Consider the following 17,303-nt stretch of genomic DNA (forward strand, 5'->3'; position numbering starts at 1 on the left):
GTTGCAAAGGCATCACCGATCACTTCTCTGAGGTTCTCCTCCTCTCTTGATCCTAGATAATTCTCCATTGCGCAAATATGTATATTATAGTATATACCATAGGGATATAACCTTTTGCTATATATTATAAAAATCTAGTGTGGTGTGTATTATACAAATGGCATTAAATCCATCGTGAGAAAGAAGCGAAATTTCAACTTATCTATGTGGATTCTTACAGGTATTCCAACACCGATGTCTTAACGTTTCACATACATAAATTCAAAACGTATATTAAAAAAATAAAAAACCGGGCTCGTGATGCGTGCAGCATATATGCAAATTATCGACCGTCTATACATGCCTATATACCCATTATATTGTACAAAAGAAAAAAAAAAAAAAAAATGTGCACCGGCATTACATCGGTAGCACGCTAGTATGTATATGATACCATACTTATGGTTTACATTTTACAAGAAAAACGGTATTATCATGGCTCGTGCAGAGCGCAGAGAATTCCAGTCTCCAACATGTACCTATGTACAATACGTAATAAATGCATGCATGATGGATATGTGCATGAATAATGCAAACTTATTGGCGTATCTAAAATTTCATTAGCAAATCCGATTAGTTGAGCAATTTTTCATAATTATTTCTTTTTTTTTTTCCAACGTACGAACGTCTTGAATCTGTGCATCGCAGCAAAGAAATAAAAGAAAGATATATAGGTATAATAATACTTGTTTTTCGGTATCTCCACGAGTAGCATTATTATACTGCGCATTAAAATTATCATACCTAATAATAATATCATGCTCGTCACATGATCGTAGATGACAAAGATAATTTTATATTTTCATTCTACTTTTAGTGTAGGTATAGTATAAGGTGAAAATTTATACGAACAGTATAGCTACGTGAATTTATAGTCGTAAGAATAACAACGTTATCGCAGTAATTCTAACAACGGAGTGATTTCTACATGGTACCATAGAGATTTCCAGTAATTTTTCATTTGTGAAATGATAAAAAAACGAATTATTCTCAATTTTTTTTTTTTCAATCAAGTAAACGTACGCCTGCGAATAAATTTTGAAATTTCAAAACCGGTATCTTCCGAATCGAATGTCAAAGATGAATCGTGTTACACAAAATTCCAAGACCCGTTATATTTTAGGTTGAAAAAAGTTGACCATGATCTGATCTGAATCCTAGTAGTCTTTTTTCATTTTCGTATGCGCCGAGCTAATAGGTGTAAGCTGTAATAATGTGGCCTTAAGATTTTATGTAGAATTCTTCGGACAAGATGACGGTATCCAAATTTTTTCGCTGCACGCTACTCGAGTGACAAACAACGCGTATCTTTAGACAATCAGACAAATTTTATGACACATTTCCTGTAAGCGTTCAAAAATATGTGTTGACAATCCACGAAAGAAATGAATGCATATATAGACCTATTTTGTGTGTCAAAGTAAGAACACAATGACGATTCCTTCGATAGCGATGATATGAAACTAGTATTGAACTTGATAATGTTCATGAGGAAAAAAAGAATTCTCTCATCTGGAGAATTAGTGTATTGCACAACGCGTGATAATTTGAATCAATGTTATAAGAACGAGTGAACTGCTTACAGTTAGAAATGACTTCCATGCATGCGATGCAAATATCATGAGACGAAAAATTTTGTTTAGAGGAAAAACTCGTATAGTTCAGCCAGACGAATGTGTGTACGATTATGAACTGAGAGGTGTACAGGGCTGAAACGTAGAGAGTAGAGGCGAGTATTACAGCAAGGAGATGGTCGCGATAATATACTATACGTTGGGTTATATTGTTCGCTCTTTTCTCTGTGTATGTGCTTGTTCACGCTGGCGACGGTAACGGCGGTGTGTGCGACTAACGCCGTTCTTCCCTGACTGGCACAGGCAGGTACCAATGGGTACCAAATGCCACAAGGTCACTACACGAACGGCTAAACTGGAGAACGACGAACAGCGACGATACTGCTGCTGCTGCTTCTGTTGCGGTTGACGATGAGACGCTGCCAACAATCATGCGAGAGCGCAGAACTTCCAACCAAGCCTGATGATCATGATCGTCCTTCGTATAGATGCGTACCGGGTTATACCGGTCCGTATTTAATTCCATTTGCCATATCAAACGCATCGCCTTGATCGCCATCGCCATATTTGCTGTAGTCCCCCATCTTTAATTCATTACGTGCGCTGAACAAGGTGACCCATTCTCCGTTAATCGTAATCAATGATCTGAAAACAATTATTATTTCAACAAGTACAATGCCTGCCATGTATGCGGTTTTGGAAATCATCGTGCACAGATAATGAAGCACCCGATTTGATATTTCATATTATTGAAATGATGACGGGTAATTTGTTACGGGTATTTGTAAATTTACATTATATTACGTAAGCCTGTACCAACGTCGTGCGATTACGTAGATTTCGTGATGATTCCATCTTCCCATACATACCTGTATCACGACATATGAAGTGTAAGGGGATGAAACAAGCTTTGAAGTTTTGAATTGTTGACTACTTGTTGCGAATCACATGGCTCGCGATGTAGTCAATTATCTTGAGTGAGAATCGACTAAATTTCGAATCTTGTTACAGGAATACCTGAAATAAATGTCTTGTTAGAAATCTAACAGCACAATTACTATCGATAAACTTGCAATAATATTGATAACGTGTAATTTGAACTCTTTAATGACAGCCGATGTTTGAATTTAGAACCACCACGTTGTTTACCTCGAAATCTGTTGCCAGTAATCACCAAGGCGCCCTCTACGAATCGACGTAAATTGTGAGCAAATGGGTAGCAATGGAAAATAATATACCTTAACACCGACTTCGAAATACTACACAGACGGTAAAAGATTGACCGCCCTACAGGAATTTGGCCTTTTCTAAAAATACGTGTTCATTCAGAGGGCGAATCCCTTTTGATCTCGATCAAATCTGGTAAAATGCTAGAGCCCTACTCCCACAGCCATTTGGCATCGACTGTTTCGTTGTTTTTTTCTCTTCATAGAATAAAAAGTAGGGAACTGCAATTAGCAAAAATAGTGGAACAATTAGGAACAATTAAAAAACAATTAAATATCAAGTCGTGAGTTTTTGTCGCTTTCATTTTAAGGTCACAGACTAAATCCGCGGATATGAACTTTCAACCATTTCAACTTGCTGATACCATCTGATACTGCGGTCGAGAACACAGTACTCCAAATGATTTATTTGCAATTTTCCTTCTCGTCACTATTATCCCCGCAATCGTCCTCTCCATCGCAAACCCATGTTTTGGGAATGCAGCTATAATCATTGAAATGGTATTATTAATGCGAGAATTGTTGTGATTCATGAAATTTTTAACATTGATTTCATTCAGACTTATGACAGTAGACGACGTACTTCCGATTGTTGCAAGAAAAATGACTTGCGCTGCAAGTTACATTCGGACACCCTTCTTCGTCGCTGGAATCGCCGCAATCATTTTCTCTATCACATTTAAAGGTCATAGGGACACAACGGCCAGATTTACACTGGAATTGACGCGTCCCACACGTACTTTTTGTACAATTTCGTTCCTCGTCACTATTATCCAGGCAATCGTCCTCTCCGTCGCAAGTCCAAGACATGGGAATGCACCTATAATTATTACAATAGTATTTAGCAATTATGTCGATGAATGAAATTATTCGTTAGGATAGTTTTGAAGATAACTAACGCTAATTCCGAAATTGGAACAGTGGGAACGCACCTCTGATTGGTACAAGTGAAATCCCAGGCATTTGGACAGGCTTGTAACGGGGGTTCCGCGTCTGGATCGGCACTGCAAGTTCTCTGATTATCCTCAAGTCTTTCCCCATATGGACAGCCGCATATTCCAGACAGATGTGGTTCACCGAATTCGGAAGATGAATTATTCGGTATAGCGAAACATAGTTTCTCACATCCTCCATTGTTGATCATACAGGGATGTGTATGCACCCGTTTCTGAACATTGCGACTGAAAACTTTTACCCCGTAGAGTCTGTTCGTCGCAGGTTCTCTAACGAGGACAACTTCCTGTTCCCCCGTTTCCTTGTGTAGTTTGACGATAGCCTCTAATTTCCAATCTGTGATATACATCCACTCTTCATGGATAGCTATCCCAAACGGGTGCGTTATGAGCCTGGAATTCACTGTCTTGACATCCCTACCATCCAGATTAGAATGTCGAACATGATTTAGTAGAGCATCACACCAATAAAGTCTGTCGTCTTTGAAATCTATAGCAAGACCGTTGGGCCATCCAAGAGTGAGATTTTTGAAGGTGATTAAATTCGAACCATCTGTATGAGCTCTGCTAATATTCGCCGGCATATCCCATTCAGAGAAAAAAATATACCCTTGATTAGGATGGACGACAATAGCTCTGGGTCTCTTCAGGTTTCTTAGCAGAGTTCTTCTGTGCGTTACATTTCTGGTACTGAGAACATTGAGAGTTCCTTTTCTAGAGTCAATGTAATATAAGTTCTTGGCTGCCCAATCAACTGCAAGACCTTCAATAGCCGCGTTTTGACTAGCGAAAACAATTTCTCCGCGAGTTCCGTTCTGATGAACCCTGTGAATGACGTCTTGAAGAACATCACTGTAGTAAATGTACTGATCATAGGCATCGTAATCAACCCCAACGAATCTTGCTCTTTTAGAAACAACGGGAAGAATGGCATCGTTGAATCCGTCCATTATCGGATCAAGAACTCTCCCCTTGATGAATCTGTTCTGCGAATAAATGAGAAATTCTTGTGCCAAATTACAATTTCTCAAATCCTTTGCAAGTGACCATCCTATTGTACAAGCACATCGATAACTTAGCCCAGGTTCATGTCCGTCTGAAGGCGTTACAATACACATGTGCTGACATCCACCATTATTGTTTCCACAAGGATTTGGAACAGAAATCTGAATAAGTGGGTGCAGAGCTTTGATTGCAGATGCATTGCTTGCCTTGGATATACTCTTAATCGAGCTAGTTCCTAAGGTTTTATTAATGCTCATAACAGCTGACTTACTGATATCCGCCCAGAATATTCTATTTTCGAAAAGCGTAAGCCCAGCTGGCATAGAGGCGTAATACGCCGATAGCACTGTGATACTTCCATGCCCAAGGTAATCCACAGTCTCTATAAAACCAACCGTAGAAGCACCCCAGTAAACTCTGGACGCTATAACATCAACGGCAACAGATGAGACTTGGTTAATATTCCCAGAAGCTACAGGGAATGCAAAAGTGCCATCCATGTTGGCTCTGAGAACCTGATTGTTATCTGCAATAAACATTACTCCAACCGTTGGGTCTAGAGCAATGTCTGCTGGGCTAGTGAGGTTCGATCCAACTGCAATACCGTGGTATCTTCCATCCAGTTCAAAGACATCGATTTTTTGACCCACGGAATCCGTCACATAAAGTTTCTCGCCGATCCAATCAATTGCAATAGCGACTGGGGCCCATGTTCCTGGGAGAGAAATATCCGCCCCACGATTTTCTTGATTATCATCGTTAAGAGGCTGGGAATGAACTTTTCTAGTTTTAACATCGCTCCAGAAGAGGAGGTCTTTAGAATACAGATAATCGACGCCACTGGCTCCAGTAGTATTAGCTATAATTTTTCTGTCCTCTCCTGTCGCTGGCATACGAGATATAGTGCGATCTTGAGCCAGTAAAATTTCGAGCGCAGATATACGCTCGGCTCTGCATTGATTATGACCTTGTAGAGTGTATCCATGAAGACAACTGCAGATGTAAGAACCTTCCGTATTCTGGCATTTCTGTTCACAATACCCCCATTCCGCGCACTCGTCTCTATCTGGAGATTCGACAAAAGGAATTGTCAGCCAATTGACTAGCCTACTGTAACGATAGCCTATTCTTGACAGGCAAAGACTCACCTACGCAGATCCTTGAATCATTTGAGAGGACATAGCCTTCTGGACAGTAACAAGTACCTCCGGATGGTGAAGCTTGGCATTTATACTGACAGCCTAAAGATGGGCATTCCTTGGTGACTACAAAAGATTCTCATGAGTTGGGTTCAATAATGTCAAATAAATAACAATAATCCATTGTATACCTACAACAATCAGCTTCGTCGCTGCCATCGATGCAATCAATTTTCATGTCACATCTTTGATGAGGCTCTATGCAGTATGTTTTATTGAACTCGTACTGACCACACGATATTTGTCCAAACTCGCAGCTGGGCGGTACTAGAAATAACCAAATCAAGTAGATAAACCAACCGATAGTAATTTACTGTAATTGTTATTTTTCATTTTTTTTAATTCATTTTCATAGAATCCAGCTCCCTAGTTTATATTATTTCTGGATATTTAAAACGATGAACGTGCCATGGGTTCAATAGAATGAATCTCACAACACGTTTGGTATTCATCTTCCCCATTTTTGTAGTCTTTACGGTAATCACAAACTAGAAGAATTGAAATAGACGCCCTGTCAGCACATTGAAACGTCCTATTCAGACGAACCACCTCGGTATCTCGAATTATATTTAATACAATATCTATATATACAGGATCGTAGGAACTTAAAGTTCTGATTATTCCAGATATAAATGATTGACAAAATTTGAGAGACTCCAATACCAGGAGTTCTTGTTTTTCGTAAAAAAGTTCGCAAGTTACAAAAATATGCAAGTATATTCCAGTCAATTTCCACCTGTGAACGCCTCAGAATGCATAAACGCCACAATGGTCTACTCACCAAGGCTAGTCTCAGACGCACCAGCAGCTGCTGGGGTAGAAGCAAAAGCTGAAGACCCTTGAAGATGCGTTGAAATCACAAATCTCATTATGATTGCTATCGTAGTCAAGTTGTAATAGTTGATAGAGAATCGCGAAGATGATGATTTGTTCGAGTCATTATTATTGTGAGAATAACCGACTGTATTAAATCCCTTTGCAGGGGTCATACTCATATTTTTATTATAAATTGCACCCAATTCTTCTACTCCTTTATCATTGTGCCATGGTTTTTCCACCGCCATACTTTACTTCGCTGATTCACTTGACCACAATTTTTCAACCAACCTGCACCCTGCAGCTGAAAATTGATCGAATGAATTTGAGAAATATACGTTGAAACGATACAATGTTATGCAAATTTATTTATAAAATTTATTTCTCGTACCTCAGTTATATTCGATTTTCTTTCTTCTGTTTTCGCCGTCGTTGTTATAAAAACTGTTTTAAACGTCTCTATTATACCAGTTGGTATGTAAAGACTAATTCAACGTATGCAAATCACAGTCGCGATGATCCAATTTAAAATATGATAACGGTTTATGATTAACTCTTAATCAACTGTATTATTTGTATGAAGTAAAAGACCACGCAGCATCGCTCGCTGACAATCAAGGTCGCGCTCGCTCTAGCGCGGTCAGCTCGCGACTCCTGCCGAATTTTTGTAGTCAGAAGATAGTAGCATCCCACCACAAGTGAATGTCTTGTATAAAAGATAATATACGATTCTTGGAAAAATATTCTACCAGGAAAAATATTCTACCAGTAAAAATCGTCTCTGATAAATCTCATCGGCGTAAATTGGACCGGAAAAAGTTGTACCGTAAAAAACCATCACCGCATCATACAACTAAAAGATCTGCACGATCGGCACAACTTATACCTATATTTTTATGAGTAAGTTGGGGCGCGTTGGTCGCACTGCGAGTTAATGAAAATTATCCTGCGGACAGTAGTCTATAAATTTAGAAAGAAAAATTAACTCAGGGTAGTCATGGACTTTTGAAATACCTGTACGATATCCTGGCACGGGTAATTATCAATGGGTACCAACTGCCACAGGGTCATGATACGAACGCCCAACTGGAGTACAATGGGCAATCATCCAAAGGCAAAAAAGTCCAATAAAGCGCGATGATCATGACTGTCGTGTGTTAGGTACCGACCGGTTGTACCGGTCCGTGTTTTATCTGATTTTCCCTATTCACAACATCACCTAGATCGCCGTATTATTATTATGGCTACTGAAGAAGGTCACTCGCTCTTCATTGATCGAGAAGTAATGAATGATCTGAAAAAATAATTTTAACTCGTATTAATTAAGTTTCAAGTAGGAGAATGACTGTTCTATGCGATTTAGGGCATCATGATACACGGATGATGAATTTTACTTGCGATAGCGTCAATGCGAACATCACTCGAGTAAGATTCATTGATTCGAAAGAACATTCAAGTCAAATAAGCGTGGAAGTTCAAATTCTCGACTCATTTTGCGACTCACATAGCTCCATCTAATTGCAAATATCTTATATGTATGAAAAGCGTGATAGAAATCTGACATCATAATTACCGTCGACAAATTTTGCAAAAATATGAAAAGCGTAAAAGATAAAGATCTTTGAATTTCGAACCACCACGTTGTGTACCTCTGAACTCAGTCAACGTGAAACTATCGCTTTGATCGATCGATCGAATCGAGATTCGCAGTTTGAATATAGCGGCGAAAAATAAATTACATGCCAATGAATTTTCCAGCCCAATTAAGGATTTAAGATGCAAGACGCTTGAGATATTGAATGACCTGATAGAAATAAACTACCGTAGTCCCAGATTTACAATAATTTGAAGATTATAGCCTCAAATCATAAATCTTCAGTCAACGATTCAAGATGTCGGAACGATGGGTTAAATGTATATCAAGGACATCGCCCACGTTAACCGGCATCCCGAATAATGCGAAAATCGATCTTAAAGAATGAAAAATCACTTTTGGGAAAGCCCTTTATTATCTCTGCTTTCCGGTCAACAAAAATTTCTGACTATAAATACCTGCACCCTTTCACTTCAGTTTATCTTCAGCCAACCTTCAGCCACACAGAATAGAATACACAAAAGAGCGGGAGCTTTCAGCTTCTGAAAGCTTTGAGTGTAGAGCGCTGGAAAACGGCTGGAAATCGGACTCTCGATAAAAGAAACTGCACATGGATCGAGAGTCGAATGTTGTTTCTCTTACCTGCCGGGTTGCGCGCTTTTATAAAATACATGATCACTAATACATGACGTAACGCGTCTTCTGGTCTTATTCCGTCTGTATTTTCCAGTAGCCATTTTGTTTTCATCAAAGGGCTGAAACAGGTATTGCTATAGAAATAATTTGTTTAATATTAGGTGATTCATACGGTGACCAAACCAACACAATATATAAATAAATAAGCTACAAGTGAGGGTAATTCACGTCAGCGGAAGTCTGCTCGTAATACCACAATTGCAGATAAAAATGGTTCGTTCAATTCTGCGACTAGGCTGTTGTCTCGAGATCCAAAACTTAATACACCTGACTCATAAATTAAACGGAAATTGAACAATCAATTAAAAGATTGTCCATATGGAATAGCTCAAATGTCTCGCCACAAATTTTTCTCTCGCTTTCTCATCTCGTATTTTTCTCACCTTGCATGTACACCTATATTTCCTTATGTATTTTGTGCCCACCAATTTGTAGTCTTATCTTTACTCCCGTTTTTACTGTATAATATGAAATATCTATGTCTCTCGCGAATGTCGCTTAAGCCATTCAAATACGGCATATCAGGTATAAGCGCGTCATGTACTCATAGAAGGCAGTTTCTATCCTTGTAGGTGTCTGTCAGCTTCAGTCGAGCTTGGCGTGGTGCATAGCTCTAACCCAACCTTCGGTGGCAGCATCTAGAGCGAGCGAGACAACAGCTACCATGGACTTGAAACGAGTAGATCGTGTGGCCAGAGGAACTTCAGAATCACCTCCTACACCACCCTCACCTCCCCCATATAGTTCAAGTTTTGGTTCGCACGAGATCCAGAGAAACAGAAGTTTGAGAAGATATCCATCTCCTCCATCTCCATCTGTTGATTTACGGAACACCAGATCACCTCCTCCGGAAAAACGTAGAAGGCGAAGAAGTGGGTCACGATCCTCCTCAACGAGGTCTCATAAGCGTTCTCGATCAAGAGACAGAGATAAGGAAAGAGAACGTGGCAGAGAAAGATCTCGTAAGCACTCAGGAAGGGATAGATCAAGGTCGAGATCACAAGGAAGGTCTCGATCCAAGGAACGAAGACGTAGCAAAAGCCGAAACAAAAGTAGAGATCGGTATAGATACAGAGAGAGCAGAAGGCACCATAGACAGGCATCGTACGAGTCAGATGCACACGACGATGGTGCTGATACAAATGCAGCTGTGCAACCCATAATTTCTGCTCAGCCAAACGCATTCAAAAATGATGGTAGCTTTATGGAGATGTTTAAAAAAATGCAGGAGCAGTCGACAACTACTCAGCAACCAACTACCTCTGTTCTTCAAGAAAAAGCTGCTCCGCCACCTCCGTTAATGGTCGGCAAAAGACGTGGAGGCAGAATATTGAAAACCGGAATGGTTGCAAAGCCTAAGAATGAGCCAACTGCTTCTGAGCAACCAAAAGATGCTTGGTCGCTTTACATGGCAGAAGTAAAAAAGTATCGGGAAGTTTGCTGCCAGGAGGAAGACAACACAAGACCTCTGGTCAAGTAAAATCGGGATTCAGCTTTATTTTTACTGTTTTTATTTTTATTAACGAACCATAATGGAATGATGAAAGATGAGTTGTTCAATGAAAAGAAAATCGAGCTCTGGCATGGACCGTTCCGTATTAATACTTTGTCACAGTTCGATAGTAAGAAAAGAAAAAGATATAGATATATATCCTATGTGTATATTATGTGTGTTAGTGAAGTAAGATAACAAGAGAGACTTTATGAGTGATGAGAACTGAAGAGCGAGAGACTAGTTTTGAGACTTAAATTTAAAGAAAGAATTGCGAGCAACTTCCAAGGCGGCGAACTACTATTATTACTACTACTATTGATTCATTCTATCTACATTTGCATAGAATACTCAAAATTATTCTTAAGGTTTATAAAAATACACGCTAATCGTCACGATTATTCAGCAAAAAACCTACAATGCCTGAAGCTATCAAGTCTGTCAACGACCTGAAAACTGCACCTTATGACCCAAGGTTTCCCAATCAGAACCAGACCAGGTGATATTTCAAATTTGAGAAAATGTTGACTACCGATCTATTTAGAGATTCTAATCTGTTTGGAATTCATATTGTAACAGGTATTGCTGGCAGAGCTATGTGGACTTCCACCGCTGTCAGAAGGCACGTGGTGAGGACTATGAACCTTGCCAATATTTCAAGAAAGTTTTCACTTCCATTTGTCCAATCGCCTGGGTAGATCAGTGGAATACACAATTGGAAGAGGGAAAGTTTCCTGGTAATTTGTAAAATGTTATGAGGGATTGGATAGACGTCATGCCGGTATATCTCTGGCTTACCGCCTTACCATCGTTAGTGAATGCATAACTATTATTACTGTAAACACGACAGGATTCAAAATATTACATGCAATTCCTGTTTTGTTTGTAACATAATATCGATAATAAATTAAAAAATATCATCTTCCATGCTATTGGACTTATGTTTGCTTACCGATTTCCTCCAACATAAGTCCTGCAAGTTTTAATGTGTGAAAAGTATCGCTCGAATATTTTAAAGCCCGTAGAGAATTTAGTAGAGTAAGTGATGTCAGGCCTGAATTTAATTCAGTCATATTCATCAGAATCTGATGACATAGAAAACGAGGAAGAACCTATAGCGAAAAACCCCAGTGAAAAGTACGTGTCATATATCAAGGTTATGGTGCCCTCCACCCCACACGTTTCTCAACTCAGATTAGGTTATTTTCGCAATCACCTAATCTGCATCTTTTATTTCAGGCTGCCCATTCCTCAAAGCATTCTATCCTGGAAAGGCACTAAGCATCACGAAACCGTTTTAGACGATCCTTCTAAGCATGATGGAAGATCCAGGTCTTTCAAACATGAACGAGGAAACTGGGCCACTCTTGTTTACGTTGAACGTAAGTGTGTGAGATTCTAATCAGAGTTTTCAGATATTCAGTCAAGTATTTTCAGACCCTGGTGATGAGGCACTTTGTGCCTGGGTTCAGGGAATTCCTCATAAATTGGGGGCAGCAAGTGTCGATTTGAAGGTCTTTCAAGAGTTTCATTTGAGTCTGACCAAAAGTCTGATATTGAAATTCCACTGGATCGAATCGTTTGTAGAGAGTGTAAAGAAAATATGCAAATCCACTGAAAAAATGGTTGTTGAATTCAATCAGCTGAAAGTATATTGTAATGAGGAAAGGAATAGGACATTCCTTGCAATTCAATGCAAGGACAGGAGTAAAAAACTCAAAGCCTTTGTTGCAGAGCTTGATAATCTGCTCAGCGAGTATCAACTGCCACCATTCTATCAGGTAAGTTCCTAATGCTTCTTCAAACTAGAAGCAAAAAAAGATTACCAAATTACCAAATTAGGGACACTGTTCTCTAGGAGGCTTCTTTCCACGTCAGTATTCTCTGGTGCTTGGGTGATGCGGAGGAGAAATTGAACAGAGAACTCCCATTACTTAATGAAAGCGTAAGCAACTTCTTGGCCGAACAGTTATCACACAAGTATTTAGAAATCAGTAACATTAATTGTAAGATTGGTAATAAATTGTACATTTTTCCTCTTGGGTAATGATTACCTAATAATTGACATTTATAAAATAAACGGAAATATCAAAACTCATTTCATTAAATATTATTTATTTTGTTCGCTGTACAGAGGCATCAACGTACCATAAATATCTAGCTTTCAACTAATGATGTTGAAAAACAACCACATGGTGAGGTAGGGTTTTGACCACGGCCTGATCACACCACAATTTAAGCCATGATGTCTGAACATCTGGAGCCATGCTAACAAACAGTTTACATGTGCCTGGGTTGAAAATGGTAGTCCCAGGATCCGGGGGTTCTTTCACCTCTGAGCATCCACTGATATCTATGAGTGATAACGTGGGTTTGTGTTGCAGGGCTCGGATAACTGATGACTTTGTTAGTTTCGAATTATTGTTCACCATCAACTCATTGAGGTTCAAAGTCTGTTGGAAAATTAGCTCTAAATCTCTGTCCCTTAAATCACAGCAGGAGAGTTTAAGAGATACCAAAGTATTGAGAGTAAATTTTGGGTGGTCTAGTAGTACTGTCACTATTTCGCAAGTTGATTGTGCACCCGATAGGTCTATTGTGTGCATGTGGGGTTGTAGCAAAGACAAAAGTGCTTCACGATTAACATAATTCCAAGACACGTTTAAGCTAATCAGATTTTCGTTGCATGTGTCAGGGATGAATGTTTCTAGACTACAAGTGCTCAGGTTTAATGTCTGGAGGTATTTTAGCGGAGAAAGTAATTGGTGTAATTGCGTCATTGCCTCCTTGCCGAGAGGATTGTAGCTTATATCCAAATCCCGTAGTTCTGGAGGTAATTTTTCGATTTTGGAAAAACAGCTCACGTCTATATCACATTTTTCCAGGTGCAATTCCTGCAAAAAACTCAGTCGAGCTAAACAACGACCTAGCGCATCGCCGATATCTCTTAAAGCTGCTCCTGATAAATGTAACACTTGTAGGCGATGTTGGTATTGTAGAGTTTTCAATAGTGGAATTAATTTCTCAGATGGTATCTTGCTGTTCACCAGTTGAAATGTTGCAGAATTTTCGCACGACTTAAGATGCGTAACAGTCTCCGCTTCTATATCTGAAAAATCAAATCAATTAAAACTCATCTAAATTTTAATTTAAATCACAAAATATCATTGAAATTCCTGGAGTTCTTACCAGATTTAGATATACTGCAGATTTGCTTATATCGATCAAACATAGTAGGTACATCAATGTTCTTCAGTTTGCTGGTTAACCTGACAACATCTTTGCTAGAGAGGAGAGCATCTAGCATATCTTTAGAAGTAATGATATTGCCATCCAGTGTCACAAGATCAAAATGCGGCGTACAGCCTGTATCGATTTCGAATCTCTTTTGTATTTCTCTAATTATCCATTCCTGTGTTAAGTTATCCTTTGTTTCGCTAATTTGTAATTCATACAGATGTTCCTCTATTAATACTTCTAGTCTAATATCTTTTGGCTGAATAGTTTCTACAGCAAGAGTTGGTGTGATAACACATAACGGCGAGGGGGTCCGGGACATCATCGTTCTTGAAAATCCTCTAGATTGTAGAGATACCTGTCGTTTTTTTTTTTTAAATTTATGCTTCACCTTGCTGACCATAACTATATCACTGTTGGTGCTACCACTGCTTTCATTATCAGACATGTTCGAAGTTGAGTCTTCATGACCTACTTGTAGCCTTTGGCGTTTGGTGGCTCTTTCTGCAATTGGTGCTGAATCTGTAGATTTCCTCTTGGTAACAGCAAAAGGGTTGAATACGTGATCCGACGAGTTCAGGTTCGAGGAAGATAAATCATCCTCCATCCAGTCATCCAGCAGTACCTGCTCAGAGTCCAGAAGTGGTGCTACCACCTTTTCAGAATCTGACGATTTATTAAGACCATCTCCTGGTAAAGTTCCTCTATTACGCAGTACATCAATAGTCCTTTTATAATCTTCAGCTGGTGATATTTCCGGTGTATCTATGACGTTCTCTCCATTTTCATTTTCATCTTCATCAATTACATTATTACGACTCTTATGTCGCCTTATGTTGTCCTTAGTAGTTTCATAATTTATTCTCTTCCTGGTGACTCCTTTTGTTGATAATTCATGAACAATATGCTCATACTCCGTTTCATCATCCGCGGATAGGCTCCCAGCTCGTTTATGCCATGCTTCTAGAGAATCTAACACCGTTTCCCCATCTTTGCTGACAGCATAGATATTTGCTCCTTTTTTCATCAACAATTTTATAATGGAAAAATGTCCGCACGAAGCTGCATCCAGTAAAGGAGTAATTCCACCGCAGCTAGGACGCCCGGGATCATCTAGATCAGCTCCTGCTTTTATCAGCAAATTTGCTATGTCTAAAAATCCATGATTAGCTGCCTCATGTAGTGGTGTCCAACCAAAGTGATCCCTAACATTTGTTGGATGACCGGTATTCAGCAATTTCTCCACCATTTCTATTTTATTATTGATGCAAGCCACATGAAGAGGCGTTTCTCCCCTCTCATTTCGTTTCATAGTGAATCCTCCTTGGTTTCGTGTTCTCCGAGATCTATTAATCCTGTCATTATTCGTATTCTGTGTTTCCACATCAGAGAGTTGGTCCAGGTCAATATCTGCTCCGATAACTGGTTCTTCAGAGCTTTCCACATCACAGTCTATGTTAGGATTGGTTTCCATCAGCTGTTCCAGTCTATGCTGAATAACTTCCGTATCGCCAAATTGCTGATTCTTTAAATAGTGAAGATACTCATTCAGAACCAAGATTTTTTGGGCAGCTTGGTTACTAGCTTCTGCCTTGGTCAATGCCCACTCATACAAATCACAGATCTCGGTGTTCGTTTTTTCCGTGAACAGTAAAAGTTCGGCCAGAAATACAGCTGATCTGCAAGCTTCAGAAGGGTCCGTGCACAGCTCTAGCTCTCTTTTGGCAAAAGGTAAAGCCTTCTCATATTTTCCCAAATCTTTGTATGTCATTGCAAGGGAGATCAAGGCTGCAGAAGTGCCTTTCACTGAGTTTTCTTTTTCAGCATGTACAAGCATTTTCTCATAATACTCCAAGGCTTTAACATAACAGCGTGCAGCTACAGCTGCATCACCCAATTTTTCATAGAACTCACTCCCGATCCCTTCTCCTTTACATGTCTGAAGTTGATCTTCTCCTGTTTGGAGAACCACAGCTGGAAACAAACAATTGGATATAGATACTATCATTCAGTTAAAATTGGCTACACCAATCAATATTTCGCTTTACCGATGCGCAGAAATTTAATTATTTGCTCCCTCAGTGACTGGGACAGGTGTTTGGTTGGATAAAACTTTACCAATTCCTTGCGAGCATTCCTCCATTCACCACATTTCAAAAACAACTTTGCCTTTGACAAATGAGCATCTACCTTCATGGATATGTCCTCACTTTTTGCTGCCAGGTCAAAATAATTGAGAGCTAGCTGATTCTTCTCTAGTTTTTTGTAGAGTGTTCCAAGGGATAGATGAGCCTTACACAAGTCTTCGTTCAATTTAGATTTGGAGAATATTTTCACTGCCTTTTCAATTAAGTCTACACCCTGTTCGAGCTCTTGCTGAGCTCCTAGCACCAACCCTAGGTTTAACAGAAGTCTTCCGCGCATTTCATTCATCTCATCGGTTTTGAGATTTGTTAGCCTAGAAAAATCTCTCGTCAGAAAATTTCGTAGGTATTTATTTTACAGGTACTTCTGTACTTCCTTACTTTTCACACAGAAATAGACTTTTGGTCAAGGCTTTTCTGGCATCAGCCAATGCTTTAGTCTTATCTTCACATTTCTCCACAAAGCTTTCTGCAAGACAAAAGTAGGTGCGCCCCAATGTTGTATATGCTCGTTGTTCCTCAAGCTCATTTTTCAATTCCTGGGCTCCTTCTATTTATATTATCCAAGTACATTCTGAGTTTCACATGATTTTCATAGATACTGAAGAAATTTTTCCAATATTGATATGAAGGTGGACTAAGAGAACTCATACCAAGATAAAGGTTCTGATGTTTCAAGGCTTCCTCATATTCTGCCTGATCCGCCTGAATTTCCCCAATCCTGCGGTGAGCAATAGCCATCTTCAATTTGTCTCCTATAATCCTACAGGCCTCGATTTCTTCCATGTACTCTTCGATAGCGGCATCATAATTTTCATATTGAAAATGAAGGTTTCCCAGTTCGTTGGTCACATTTACTAGCTGCTGTATGTTACCATTGCGCTTGGCACGGATCTTTAACTTTGACAGCCCTAAAAAATTCAGTAATCAGCATGAAAATTGATCAAACGTGAATGTGTTATCATATATCATATGGAAATAAATAAATAACTGTAGTGTAACAGTGAATGAATAAATAATGCAGCTAGTGATACATTACTTACGTTCCTGATCTGTCGTGTACATTATATTGTTTGTGGTATTTTTATTCATCCTCCTATTATAATATTATAATCGGCTGTGAACCTTTATTTATACTGTCAGTACGTTTGGATCAAATCCTTGGTTAGCTGCAGAGATCTGTGGATTTCAGCCAATTTCAGCCCACTAGAAATCAGTGATTTCAGCCTTAGAGCATATATTACATGGAGGGAGCATAGTGGCAGAAAAGTGTAGCAAGCAAGTAAGACAGAGAGCGATAGCTTTCGATCATCCCCATCTCTTTCTAA

The 17,303-nt window shown here is 39.3% G+C and overlaps 6 protein-coding genes and 1 long non-coding RNA gene across 11 annotated transcripts in view; 4 read left to right on the forward strand and 3 right to left on the reverse strand.

The window, feature by feature from the left end:
- LOC105687774 (low-density lipoprotein receptor-related protein 2) overlaps nucleotides 1-1,713 on the reverse strand; it is a 32,621-nt gene extending 30,908 nt beyond the window's left edge. Inside the window, exon 1 of the mRNA XM_012403652.3 lies at nucleotides 1,623-1,713. Coding sequence (XP_012259075.2) covers nucleotides 1,623-1,641 — 19 coding nt within the window. The 5' untranslated portion in view covers nucleotides 1,642-1,713. The remainder of the gene's footprint in view (nucleotides 1-1,622) is intronic.
- On the forward strand, nucleotides 83-2,681 carry LOC125499908. Its single transcript, XR_007276948.1, has 2 exons — nucleotides 83-220; nucleotides 1,683-2,681. It is a non-coding gene; the product is annotated as an uncharacterized LOC125499908 (long non-coding RNA).
- A 433-nt stretch (nucleotides 2,682-3,114) lies between these two features.
- LOC125499907 (low-density lipoprotein receptor-related protein 2-like) lies at nucleotides 3,115-8,976 on the reverse strand. Of its 2 annotated transcripts, XM_048650074.1 has the most exons (9): nucleotides 8,865-8,976; nucleotides 7,827-8,106; nucleotides 7,204-7,758; nucleotides 6,778-7,116; nucleotides 6,132-6,263; nucleotides 5,946-6,062; nucleotides 3,772-5,863; nucleotides 3,423-3,659; nucleotides 3,115-3,323 (listed from the first exon to the last, which is right to left on the reverse strand). In XM_048650074.1, the coding sequence occupies exons 4-9, from the start codon at nucleotides 7,058-7,060 to the stop codon at nucleotides 3,245-3,247; spliced, it is 2,940 nt and encodes a 979-aa protein (XP_048506031.1). In that variant the 5' UTR covers nucleotides 7,061-7,116; nucleotides 7,204-7,758; nucleotides 7,827-8,106; nucleotides 8,865-8,976; the 3' UTR covers nucleotides 3,115-3,244. The 2 variants fall into 2 exon arrangements, with proteins under 2 accessions (XP_048506031.1, XP_048506032.1); XM_048650075.1 differs by lacking the exons at nucleotides 7,204-7,758; nucleotides 7,827-8,106; nucleotides 8,865-8,976 and having other exon boundaries at nucleotides 6,128-6,263; nucleotides 6,778-6,915.
- A 72-nt stretch (nucleotides 8,977-9,048) lies between these two features.
- LOC105687842 (cytochrome c oxidase subunit 6B1) lies at nucleotides 9,049-11,519 on the forward strand. Its single transcript, XM_012403753.2, has 3 exons — nucleotides 9,049-9,170; nucleotides 11,001-11,093; nucleotides 11,174-11,519. Exons 2-3 carry the CDS (start codon nucleotides 11,014-11,016, stop codon nucleotides 11,340-11,342), a joined length of 249 nt encoding a protein of 82 aa, XP_012259176.1. The 5' UTR covers nucleotides 9,049-9,170; nucleotides 11,001-11,013; the 3' UTR covers nucleotides 11,343-11,519.
- Nucleotides 9,173-11,045, forward strand: LOC105687840 (probable splicing factor, arginine/serine-rich 7). The gene is made up of 2 exons (XM_012403750.2): nucleotides 9,173-9,315; nucleotides 9,675-11,045. The coding sequence occupies exon 2, from the start codon at nucleotides 9,767-9,769 to the stop codon at nucleotides 10,580-10,582; it is 816 nt and encodes a 271-aa protein (XP_012259173.2). The 5' UTR covers nucleotides 9,173-9,315; nucleotides 9,675-9,766; the 3' UTR covers nucleotides 10,583-11,045.
- Nucleotides 11,520-11,591: 72 nt separating the features above from the next.
- Nucleotides 11,592-12,692, forward strand: LOC105687841 (U6 snRNA phosphodiesterase 1). 3 transcript variants are annotated; one of them, XM_012403752.3, is made up of 4 exons: nucleotides 11,592-11,731; nucleotides 11,834-11,976; nucleotides 12,032-12,375; nucleotides 12,437-12,692. In XM_012403752.3, the coding sequence occupies exons 1-4, from the start codon at nucleotides 11,640-11,642 to the stop codon at nucleotides 12,491-12,493; spliced, it is 636 nt and encodes a 211-aa protein (XP_012259175.2). In that variant the 5' UTR covers nucleotides 11,592-11,639; the 3' UTR covers nucleotides 12,494-12,692. The 3 variants fall into 3 exon arrangements, with proteins under 3 accessions (XP_012259175.2, XP_012259174.2, XP_025603040.2); XM_012403751.3 differs by having other exon boundaries at nucleotides 12,453-12,692; XM_025747255.2 differs by having other exon boundaries at nucleotides 12,329-12,375; nucleotides 12,453-12,692.
- LOC105687810 (tonsoku-like protein) lies at nucleotides 12,690-17,197 on the reverse strand. 2 transcript variants are annotated; one of them, XM_012403703.3, is made up of 6 exons: nucleotides 17,019-17,197; nucleotides 16,629-16,886; nucleotides 16,357-16,525; nucleotides 15,880-16,289; nucleotides 13,784-15,805; nucleotides 12,690-13,703 (listed from the first exon to the last, which is right to left on the reverse strand). In XM_012403703.3, the coding sequence occupies exons 1-6, from the start codon at nucleotides 17,065-17,067 to the stop codon at nucleotides 12,763-12,765; spliced, it is 3,849 nt and encodes a 1,282-aa protein (XP_012259126.2). In that variant the 5' UTR covers nucleotides 17,068-17,197; the 3' UTR covers nucleotides 12,690-12,762. The 2 variants fall into 2 exon arrangements, with proteins under 2 accessions (XP_012259126.2, XP_048506029.1); XM_048650072.1 differs by lacking the exon at nucleotides 17,019-17,197 and having other exon boundaries at nucleotides 16,357-16,549; nucleotides 16,629-16,770.
- Nucleotides 17,198-17,303: the final 106 nt, after the last annotated feature.

This window comes from Athalia rosae, chromosome 2 (genome assembly GCF_917208135.1).
Source record: "Athalia rosae chromosome 2, iyAthRosa1.1, whole genome shotgun sequence".
Lineage (NCBI taxonomy): Eukaryota > Metazoa > Arthropoda > Insecta > Hymenoptera > Athaliidae > Athalia > Athalia rosae.